At 41.1% G+C, this 12139-nt stretch overlaps 2 protein-coding genes across 2 annotated transcripts; one reads left to right on the plus strand and one right to left on the minus strand.

Annotated features, from left to right (window-relative positions):
- Positions 1–318: 318 nt before the first annotated feature.
- On the minus strand, positions 319–3835 carry LOC110696668 (glutathionyl-hydroquinone reductase YqjG-like). The gene is made up of 6 exons (XM_021874026.1): positions 3721–3835; positions 1689–1907; positions 1421–1597; positions 1115–1339; positions 949–990; positions 319–868 (listed from the first exon to the last, which is right to left on the minus strand). The coding sequence occupies exons 2-6, from the start codon at positions 1899–1901 to the stop codon at positions 635–637; spliced, it is 891 nt and encodes a 296-aa protein (XP_021729718.1). The 5' UTR covers positions 1902–1907; positions 3721–3835; the 3' UTR covers positions 319–634.
- A 143-nt stretch (positions 3836–3978) lies between these two features.
- LOC110696657 (pentatricopeptide repeat-containing protein At2g13600-like) lies at positions 3979–6422 on the plus strand. Its single transcript, XM_021874016.1, has one exon. The coding sequence runs from the start codon at positions 3995–3997 to the stop codon at positions 5855–5857; it is 1863 nt and encodes a 620-aa protein (XP_021729708.1). The 5' UTR covers positions 3979–3994; the 3' UTR covers positions 5858–6422.
- The last annotated feature ends 5717 nt before the right edge of the window (positions 6423–12139 follow it).

A 12139-nucleotide genomic window follows, 5' to 3' on the forward strand; every position in this document is an offset into this window, starting at 1 on the left:
CATGATACTATTTGTTAATTGTTATAAGGATATTATTTTATCTACTATGTTGCCTCAAACTGTTCTGAACATTATACTCGAAAAGATGTTGGCTTAGACCTTGGTTATTTTCCATAGATGAAATGCACACTATACGCGAATGCTAGTTCCTTCTACCCTTACTCGATCGGACTCGGGTATCCATGTCTGACATGGGTACATAAGTGTCAGACTTGGCTATTTTGTGAAAATTCTACTATTTAGAACTAAAATGAAGTGTCCAACTATCATATCCGTCTCCGAGGGTCGAGGGTCCAACAAGGTACTTGAGATAAAATAAAGAGTTCGAGTAACATAGCTTTAACAAAACAAACACTAGTTTCTTAATACAATAGAACCCAAACATACAGTATGTATTTCCCTATTACTTCAAACAATAACCACACCAATAGAAGAAGAAAATATAAATCATAATAGTCAATAGCATAAATCATCCGATCAACAAGAACAATAGTCAATAGCAACTATATATGAGCTCACTTACTAGAATATGCATCTTACTTGAGCAAGAAAAATCGTATACGTAGTAACAAATACAGGAAGGCCACCATCTAAGGCCTACATGCCAATAATTTGAACAGTTTTGTCAGCATCACTAAGAAGAAAACCTTTCTCTACCATGGGGAGAAGAGAAGTCGATATTAGGGCCACGAGGAATAATCCCGTAAGGATTAAGGGATGGATGACTTCCATAATAGTGCTTCTTGATGTGTTCCATGTTCACTGTGCTGCTAATGCCAGGAATTTGGAAGATATCTTTAGTGTAATTGAACAAGTTTGGGTACTCGCGGATCAGTTTCTTGTTGCGTTTGAAGTAAACAGCATACACCTATGAGCAATAAAATTAAAGTTATAGGAGTAGAATCAGATTGAAAAAAAAAAATGAAAATCATCTAAAGCATGACTTACAGTATTTACTTTTTCCAGTGCTTCGTACAGTCCATCAACAGCCTAAGAAACGGATCATAAAAATATATCATCAGGACACAATGTTGCACACCAGAACTTTGCCTATTAAAAGCCAACAAAACAAAGATGGATCATCAGGTAAGATTCAAAAAACAACGGTATTAACCTGATCATATGGTTCTTGCTTAGTGGCAAATCCACATCTGTAGACACCATTGTTGATCTTATCATATATCCATCTGTTAACCTCATCAATTTGAGTTCGCAAGTGATGGGGATAGAGGTCCAAATCCCCATTCTCAGCTACATCATTGAACTCAGAGTTTAACATGCGAATAATCTCTGAGCTCTCATTGCTTACAGTTGTGTGAAGTTTCTTGTCCCAAATAACCTGTAGGAAACAAGTTTGTAAATCAAAAGATAAGAGTATCGAAACCTGTCATGTTAGTGACATAGAATGAGTGATACATACAGGAACTGTATATTTGCCAGAGTAATTAGCACTTGCAAGCTCATACAGTTCTCTGATAGTCTTTACACCATTCAAAGGGTCCGGCTCAGCACCTGGTTCTTCCGTATCAGAGTCAGGAAAAACCCATCCCATATGTGAATCACCTTCTTTTGTTCTTTCCCATTTGGTTTTGACTGACTGCAAGTGCAAGGAAATGATGTGTTATACTAAGCTAGGGCTCTACATATGATGGTACGAACATTGTTTCAGTTATAGATGCCCATCTTACCGAGAAACTGATTGCCTTTTCAAGCCCTTTAAGCTTCAAGAAAGAAAGGCATCTACATGCCCACGGACAAGCATAAGATATATATAGGTGATATCTTCCAGAGTCAGGCAGAAAGGTTGATTCTGGATCTCTTGAAATAAAATTGCAGAATGCTGATGGAGGGCGAATGTAAGCACCAGTCTTTGCTGTTGTATCTTCTGCAGTCTGAGCCATGGTACACTAAAACCGAAAACAGAACAGGTTAGCAATGTTTTCTAACGTATGACGAGAATAAATTTCATTAAAGAACCTATTATGTGAAATGAGAGTAGATGCGGAGAAACATATAGGACAACTAAATAGCAGTGAAATAAGACTTCGAAGTTCAAATAATTGTGCAGTATTCTGTAGCATGTGATTGAAGCAAATTACTACTGTCTTCTTTGTTGGGGTAGTTCATCCCAAGTCCCACATGAAAGAAATAAGGAAGAGAGGACTTCCTTATAAGTGAGTGCATACTCCTAATAGTATGAGGCTTTTTGGGAAGGTGCCCAAAAACAAAATCGTGCGAGCTAGGCCAAAGCGGACGATATCATACTAATGTGGAGTGCAGTGTGTGTGTGACCTGTCAAAGTGGGTGACCCGGGCCCAACATTCTTTATAGAAAATATGAAAATCATATATAGTTTTTCATAGATAGCTCAAGGGACATGACGTATGCACAACACAGGGAAAAAAGATAGCTTGAAAGCTGCAATTCCGACATGGTTCTATTAGTGTGATACCAATTCAGGAGCCCTCATCTCCCCCCCACCCACACACAATGGCTTAAAGGAATGCAGCTTCTAAATAGAACTGCAATTATTACATTAAGGGAAGATTGAACTAAAAATATAGAAACCTGAGCCTGAAGGTCAATTGAAGCAAGGGGAGATTGAACATTCCAAAATAAATAAAAATGTAATACAACAATTGATGTCATAAATCTTAATGCAAAGTCCTCGTACTCCTCAAGTCCTCAACACTTATTCACTTTCATTCTAATCTCATTCTATTTGTTTGCTTTTGTGCCAGATGATTTGAAGGGCAGAAGTTTCATAAACTTGAAGCAGAAATTGCTATACTTGTCCAATTAATAGCTGCTCCAGCAGATAAAACATCAAATTATCAATTGTATCATAAAAATCATTAAGATATAAATTGGTGCGAATAGCAACCAATTAGTTTTATGTATATAGATCATGTCTTTACAATTCTTAAATGTTTAGATTCAAATGTGTATACACAACAACATTTCCGAGGAATTTTAAGGTCTAATAACAAATTCTAAAACTCGCTTCCTATTTTTGCTACAAGGGGATTCTTACCAGGGACAGTCTCAATAATCTGGGTATAGCCAGTGAAAGAGGGAGTCTTGTGACTAAATGAAATGATATGAGCACTATTGTCTTTGGTTGTCCTTTAGCTTTTCAAGTTATGCAAATCCTGCAGCTAGATCAGGATTAATACATAGATGATTTTTGGTGATTTATGTAAAACAAAGCAAAACGATATATCAACTTGTGCAGCTAATAAAGAACATGATCAAAATCAGCACTTCCTTCCTATTCGGGTCTTATACTGAACTACCACAGTATTTGGGTTAAATTGTGACAGATTTAGCTTGCCTCTCATGTTTGTTACCATGATTAGTGAACGACCTTATCATACATCGGTGTTTTATGGAACCAAATTGGTGAAATTTCTCTATTGATCAAGGCTTTCGATTTTGACATCAGTTAGTAATACTTATTTTGCTAAGAGGTAAACAACATAATGCTAGTACATCAGACAAACAAGATCTGTTAAATTGAAACATAATACACACTTGATCTAGTAATGAACAAGCTTAAAAACTAATCGTACCTCATATACCAAATCTATATAATCAATTTGCTCAAACAGATTAGTCAAATTTTATGTACAAGAAATACTAGAACAAACAATTCCCGCAATAACTTAAAATTCAAAACACCATTCATATATATAAAACAGTGAATTATTCAAAATATACCCAATATAATTCGACTGATCTTACTAGCCGCCGCCTCTTCCGCTGTTGCCTGAGGAAAACTGAGAGGGAAAGTAAGAGGAAAAAAAAAAGTTGGTAAAAAGCTTCAATGTTTTATTGGGTGTAATATAAACAAATCAAACTACTCCCTCATTTGACATTAAGTGTCACTTCGATAATGTAATTTGAACTAAGTAATACAACAATTAAATAATGTCGCGAGAGCACGCCAATTTAGATTGCTTTTGCTTTTAATATTGAGGAAGCAGAAACCAAAATGGACATTTGTTTAGAAAGAAGCTTCTTCTTTCCTCTCTGTTATTTTGTGATGCTTTTTCCTGCTTGTTATTCTCAAGTGAGGAGAACCCACCATTTATATTCATCTTTTTTCTATAAATTTTCCACAACTACAACCTCAAAAGCTTCCATTAATCTGGGTAATGATGTATTATTAACTGAGCAAGAAAGGGGGTACTATAATTTTCTCAAAAATGCCCATCAAACTTCAGATTTACCCCATGGAAAAGCAATACATACCCAGATCATCAAAAACTGTTGTTTGCATTCCTCCATTTTTCTACAGAATTTTCTGCTTAATATGTACCTTAAATTCGGGGACCTTGATAGTGCACTCTACTTGTTCGACGAAATGCCCCAGAGAAATGTTGTGTCTTGGTCTTCGTTTATTGCTGGTTTTGTGCGCCGTGGTTTTGCTAAGCAAGGTCTTTTTTATTTCTCCTGTATGTTTAGCACTGATGTGAGGCCTAATGAGTTCACTTTAGTTAGTGCACTTAATGCTTGTTCCTTTTCTGGGTTTGTTTCTCAGGCGTATCAAGTTTATTCATTGGTAATTAAACTGGGATTTGAATGGAATGTTTATGTCCAGAATTCATTTTTGACTGCTTTGGTTACGAATGGAGAATTAACGAATGCTATTAAGGCTTTTAATGGGTGTTTAGATAAAGATATTGTTTCTTGGAATGCTTTGATGTCAGGGTACTTGCAGTTTTCACCCTCAGAAGTGCCCAGCTTCTGGTTGAGGATGATTCGTGAGGGCGCGAAGTCTGATGGTTTTACATTTTCAGCTGTTCTAAGTGCCTTGGGTGATGTTGGTGATGATAAGTTTGGAATGCAGATGCATGGTCAGCTTGTTAAGTTTGGCCATGCAAGTGAAACATGTGTTGGGAATTCAGTAGTTGATATGTATGTGAAGTCTGGGGACTTGGTTAAAGGGATTAAAGCTTTTCGTGAGATCAGTGGCAAAAATATTCGGTCTTGGACAACTATAGCAACCGGGTGCTTGATTTGTGGGGCGCCAAGTAAGGCGCTAGAGCTCCTTGGAGAAATGAAGATTGCAGGTACAAGACCAAATCAGTTTAGTCTTGCCACTACCTTCAAAGCATGTGCTAATATTGCTTCTTTGGATGAAGGAAAGAAAGCACATGGCTTGAGAATTAAGCTTGGAAGTGAGATGGATGTATCTGTGGACAATGCTATGCTTGATATGTATGTCAAATGTGGCTGTATTGATAATGCAATGACGGTGTTTAGGCGTATTAAGGATCGGACAACCATTACATGGACTACTATGGTTATGGGATTTGCTCAAAATGGCCAAGCATTAGAAGCTCTCCAAGTTTTCGATGAAATGATAACTGAAGGCGTTGAGCCAAATTACATTGGTTTTGTGTGTGTTCTTTATGCTTGTAGCCAAGGTGGATTTGTGGAGGAAGGATGGAAGTATTTTTCTTTAATGAGTCACCAATATGGAATATTACCGGGAGAGGATCACTATGTTTGTATGGTTGATCTGCTTGGACGAACTGGACATATCAAAGAAGCAGAAGAACTTATCTCAAAAATGCCTTTCAAACCAGGACCATTAGTTTGGAACACCCTACTTGGCGCCTGTCATATACATGGGGATTTTGAAGCAGGAAAGCGAGCAGCAGCGTGTGCTATCCATCTTAAGCAGACTGATCCATCGACATATGTCTTGTTATCAAACTTGTTTGCGGATTTGAATCACTGGGAAGGATCAAAAGAAATGAGGGACATGCTGAAAGCTAGAAATGTAAACAAAGTTCAGGGAAGCAGCTTGTTATTATCTATGGATATTCTTTGCTTCTCTAACAAATGATTCCGTGATTCTTAAAGGTCTTGCTAATTTTTATACGTTCGGTTGTTCCTCTTTGAGCAGTTTTCGCTAGTTCTTGAGCTTCTTTGGGAAGGAAGAAACATTACCTATGGGCAGAAAAAGAGTTGCATGATCTGCAGCAACAACTTGCAAAAAGTTCATCAGACTAAACATCAGAATTCATTTGTTGAGCTTAATCATAAAATGTGTATGCTTTGAGCTTCTTCAGATTAGCTTGCATCTTAGTGTCAATAAACCAGTAAAAATTAAACAGTTTAAGGGTTTATATCATATTTCGAAAAATCATATGAGGATCATTGTCAATTAAAAATAAGTGAACTAGACATTTATTTAGGATTAGTCATAGAAATCGCGACATGAAATGCAAATTGAAGGTAATTGATTAACATATTTGTATCAGCATTCTTCAGTGCAATGCTACTAGTAAGTAGTAACTAGGAGTATTTTCTAGGGTCTCTAGACTAGATATACACATAAAAATCCACAAAGATTAGGATAATATTCTGTCAGGACCAAGAAATTTTGGATTGATGGGATTTGATGAATAATGGAGTTTTTCTATTTCTTTTACAAATCGCTTCCAAAATTTCACTTTGGACAATCACAATCTTCACTGATTCTCAAAATCTAGGTGAAATGCTATAGTACATCACAAAGTGAAGGACATTTAAATAAATACTATGGGATTTGCAACAAATTACGCATATTAGCAAAAATTTCTCCAGATGCAGCATCCACAAGGTTGACTGACAAAAAAATTAGCATGGTTCATCAATTGGCAATTACAACAGCTTCTTGTCTAAGAGCGTGCTTGTTCATGAACCAAAAAAAATAAATTGTTCATGTTACTATTCACAAAAAAAAATTACTCCCTCTCTCATATACATCAACCAAACAGATAATTTCCAACTTCCTTCTCTTAATAATGAACCAAAAAAAATAAATTGTTCATGTTACAAACTTACAATTACCTACCCAACCTCAATTTAACTTTAATCAAAAATTAAGATACATCATAATTTACTATATTATAATCTTATGTGATATGTAATTGATTATTATTACCATTATTAATCACAAATAACGAATTTGTTTTAGAATAAGATTATGGTTTTGATGAAGAGCGATTGTGTTTAGGGTAAAAATACCCCTGTCCACGTAGATCAATCCCGTGCTGACACGTGTCAGAGAGGTTATGAGAGAACCAACCCTCTGATGACACGTGGCACTCCAACCCATGAAAGGGGAACTGATCCCCTTACACTATAAATAGAGGAAAATCCTCATTTATTACACATTCAAAAATATACACAAAAAACATGAGCAATATTAATTGCAGAATTCTCTCGGAATCCGAGAGGAAAACATTTACATTCCGCACTTTTATACATCTGGACACGTTCTAACTTGATCGTTGGAGGCGAAACTCCACTCAACCGGAGTTTCCGTGGTTTTGCAAGTACAAACGGTCGACAACCATTCTTGGAATTGTAACTCTCCTGAGGGACTCCAAAAACCCCGAAACATTTGACACCGTATGTGGGGAGAGTACTTCTAAGATGGCTTCATAGCAGTGTGTACCGCCTGCTAATGAAAACCGGCCTTTGGCCGGAGTAGAGGTCTATACAGACCAAGAGAGTGGTGACGACTTCGATGTCGACACCTATGTGGCCCCAAACGGGTCACTCTGAACAAGTCGCACCCGTTCCAAGGAAACAAGGGAACGGGGCGAAAACAAAGTTGGTCCAAGCAACCCAACCGTCAAGCCGGCTGGGCAACCCCAGGCGGCGGAGGGTGCTGCCCCCGTAACTAGAGACGAACTCATGAAATTCATAACAAGTTTCAAAGGGGAAATCAAGGACCTGATAAACTAGATGACTGGCACCAACAAAGGTTAGTCAGCCAAGAAGCCTTCTCCTTCAGGGAAGAAGCATGTGAAGGATTGTGTGCCTACTACTCACCCTAAACCAAAGGAGACGAATGGGCCCGTGATTGATCTATCAAAGCTCCGTTTCCCTGAACCAGGGAAAAGGAAGGTCATCAGGCAAGTTCAACCGGATGGATAAAAAAGGACTTACTCAGATTCCTGGATGTTAATCCAGCAGAAGAGAAGTCAATAGTTGTCTGAGTCGGCTTCAACGTCGACTTACCCAGACAGTTTCCAGAATACTTCGATGAAGTATTCGGAGACAAACTGAGAGAGTCAGTCATGCGGCATGACCGCACGAACTGGCCCTCAAATTATCCAACTGGCTCTGTATGTGCCCCAACAACCATACATGCCATATGGATCACCATACATGCAGCTGACCCTCTTTGGGGGTCAGGCGGCACTGAATGTCCAGTCTATGGACTGGCAGCTCAAGTTGCTAAACCTTCGGGAACTGCCGTCGGCGTTCTCCAGGGAGATAACCGAGGCGGCTCAGCCAGCCAAGGTTAAGAATGTGTTTGTCGGTACCTATGACGGTACCACCAACCCGAAAGATCACCTAATGGCTTACACCAACCTCATGTACTTACAGGGGTTGGATGACGCTGCCTGGTGCCGATGCTTCCCGGCGACATTGAAGGGCATAGCCCAATGATGGCTTGGCAATCTGCCAGCCGGTTGCATCAATAACTTCAAGACGCTTGCATACTTGTTCGTGTCCAACTTCTCTATGAACATCCCAGCCAAAAAGACAAGTCTTGATTTAGGGGCTATTCAGCAGGGAGATAGAGAAGGGCTAAGGTCCTATGTCAGGCGGTTCAATCCGATGAGAATTCAGATCCAAGGGCCGTCTGACAAAGTTGCCTATACATACTTCTTCAAGGGTCATAAAGACGAGTCGACCTGTAAGTTTAACCTTGTCAGAAAGAGGGTTGCTACCCTCCAAGAAGCTTTGATGGAAGCCAAAGCCTACATACAGGCAACGGAACTCTGTGCCATCAAGCAGTTGTCGGACCCTAAAAAGTCCAACAAAAAGGAGAGCCGATCTGCTCAGCAAGCTAAAAAAAAGAGAGCAAGAAAAGAAAAGAAGTCTGGGTGGCGGACAATTCTGGTCAACCGTCCCAGAAGAAAAAGAAAGAGTTGAAGTCGTACGTCCCCAAGTACGAGTTCAACAAGGACTACTCCTCCATCCTCATGGAGATTAAAGACCGGTTGGCTATTGAAAAACCGGCTGCACTGAAAAGTCCTATCAAAAGTTGGGACAAGAGAAAGTACTGCCATTTCCATGAGGATATAGGGCATGACACCAATGGCTGCTATTGCCTCAGGCGATTATTGGATCGTCTGGCTGGTGAGGGGGCTTTGAAGTCCTATCTTCTGAAGTCCAAGGGTAACCCCAGGACAAATAGTGGTCAGCCGTCCAAGAAGCCCAACAACCTTGCTATAAGCTCTGACACTGATGAAGAGTAAATCCTTACTATAGCAGGCTATTTCGTGGAAGGGGGTTCTACCATCCCGGGCACCAAGTATAATATAAGAAAGTTGAAGGTCAACTCAGTGGATGAGGGCCAGGCGTCGAAAGACACCTTCCCTAAGGTCATCATCTTTGAGAAGGAGTGGGGCAAGGTCAGGCGGCCTCATGATGACCCCATAGTTATCGAATGCAAGGTTGCGAACCAACGAGTGGGCCGAATCCTTATTGATACCGGGAGCTCGTCTGACCTTATTAGCTATTGGCGCTTGGCGAAGCTCAAGTATAAGCCTAGCATCATGCACAAAGTCTCTCACCCCTAAGTTGGTTTTGGGGGAGGAGTAGTGCATCCGGTGGGGAGGATTGACCTACCCATTTGGCTAGGAGAAAAGGGAGAGGGACGGCACATGGTCGTCAAGTTCTTGGTGGTTGAGGAATTGATCGCTTACAATCTGATTTTGGGCCGTCCAACCCTCAACGAGTCCAAGGTAGTTATCATCCTATCCCTCATGCTGCTGAAATTTGAGAGGGATGATGGGTTAGTGGGTTCCCTGAATGGGGATCAGAAGACGGCAAGGGAGTGCTATCTCTCATACGTCAAGCCTACTGTAGCTGCAGCCGGCTAAGGCGAGGAACCCATTGACCTTGATGACTTCAAGGAAGCCGCGCCTGCTCCCAAAGCAGCCGGCAAAAAGAAAAAGGCGGACCACTTGGTGGCCGTAAAAAAAGACAAACAATAACTATCACTGATCGGGGAACGGTCAGATGATCTCCGTCCCCAGCCGGCTGGTGAGCACATAGACATCCCTCTAGACGGTGCACGTCCGGAGCGAACTGTTAAGGTGGGGACATCTGCCTTTGCAAAGTTGGGTGCCGACTTGCACCAACTGCTGATAAAATTCAAAGACATTTTTCCCTTTGAAGTGGAAGAGATGCCAGGCGTCAGCTCGGATCTTGCTGTCCACAAACTCACCGTGGATCCAAAAAAGAAGCCGGTTAGGCAAAAGAAAAGAAATCACGGTGAGGAAAGATCTCAAGCGGCTGCCGCCGAGGTCAGGAAGCTGATAAATGCTAGGTTCATTCGGCAATGTTACTACCCGGATTGGGTAGCAAACGTTGTCCTTGTTAAAAAGTCGAATGGTACCTGGCGGATGTGTGTTGATTACACAGATCTGAATAAGGCATGCTTGAAGGATAGCTATCCACTTCCAAAGATCGATAGTCTAGTCGACTCTACAGCCGGTCATGCCTTGATGAGCTTCATGGACGCCTACTCAGGCTTCCATCAGATACCCTTGTGGAAAAAAGATCAAGAGAAGACAACATTCGTCACTGATCAAGGGTTATTCAGTTATACGTTGATGCCGTATGGGCTGAAGAATGCGCCTGCTACTTTCCAACCAATGATTAATACAGTTTTCATTAATCAAATTGGGAGGAATATAGAGGCGTAAATTGATGACATGATAGTCAAATCTAAGCTACAGACGGATCACCTTGCTGACCTCCGAGAAACATTCACCACCCTTAGGCGGCACAAGGTCATGCTTAATCCCAAGAATTGTGTCTTTTGTGTTGAGTGTGGGAAGTTTCTTGGATTTTTTATTGATCAAAGGGGGATAGAGGCCAACCCGGAAAAGGTGCAAGCGGTAATTGACATGAAGTCACCCCGCACTGTCAAGGAAGTTCAAAAACTTATCGGTTGTCTGGCGGCTTTGGGGAGATTCCTCATCCGGTCAGGTGACAAGTGCCTCTACTTCTTCCAGGCAATAAAAAAGAAGACTAGATTCAAATGGGGGGAAAATGCTGAGGCGGCATTCCAGAAATTGAAAGAGCACCTTCACTCATTGCCACGACTAGTTATCCCTCTAGTAGGAGAGGCTCTCTATATGTATTTGGCCATCTCAGATCATGCCCTCAGTGCCGTTCTCCTAGCTGAAAGAGACGGCAATCAGCTCCCGGTATATTTCATTAGCCATTTACTTTGGAATGCTGAGCTACGGTACCCCTTGGTTGAAAAATTTGGCCTTGCTCTTTTCATGGCAATCAAGAAGTTGAAACTTTACTTCTTGCCACATCCGGTGGTGGTCTATATAGACTAACCCCTTAAGCGGCCAATGACAACCTTGGAGTCATCCGGCAGAATGCTCAAATGGGCTATTGAAATGCAAAGTTTGGAAATAACTTTCGAACCAAGAAAGGCATTGAATGGTCAGGCGTTCGCCGACTTCATTGTCGAAATGACAAGGCCGGATTAGCCGGAAAATGTTGATCAGGTTTGGAAGTTATATGTAGACGGGACCTCTAGTATGAACGGCTGTGGTGCAGGCGTAATTTGCAAGTCTCCGGAAGGGGACAAATATGAATATGCACTACGGTTCAAGTTTCAAGCCTCAAATAATGAGGCGGAATATGAGGCCCTGCTAGCCGGTATCCGTATGTGTAAAGCGGTAGGGGAAAGGAAAGTTGATGCCTGTTCTGACTCTCAATTGATCGTTAGCCAATACAATGTTGACTACGAGGCCACCCATCCGGCTATGATCAAATATGTGCAGGTGCCCAGGTCAGAAAACAACCAGGCGGATGCACTCTCTAAGCTGGCATCATCCGCCTCCTGTGATACGCCTAGGTCAGTCTTTTGGGAGGTCATAGAAAAAAGAAGTATTGAACATGATCCAATTGGAGTTTTGGACCGAAGCTCGACCTAGATGGATGTCATCCGGGCTTATCTGGCAGACGACACTTTGTCGGATGCCCCTTCAGAAGCGCCTGCACTGAAGAAGCGTGTCGCAAGTTTTGAGGTCCATAATGGAGAACTCTTCAGGAAGGGTTACCTCCAGCCGCTGCTGAAATGTGTTACCCC

The sequence above is a fragment of the Chenopodium quinoa genome, unplaced genomic scaffold (assembly GCF_001683475.1).
Source record: "Chenopodium quinoa cultivar QQ74 unplaced genomic scaffold, ASM168347v1, whole genome shotgun sequence".
NCBI lineage: Eukaryota > Viridiplantae > Streptophyta > Magnoliopsida > Caryophyllales > Amaranthaceae > Chenopodium > Chenopodium quinoa.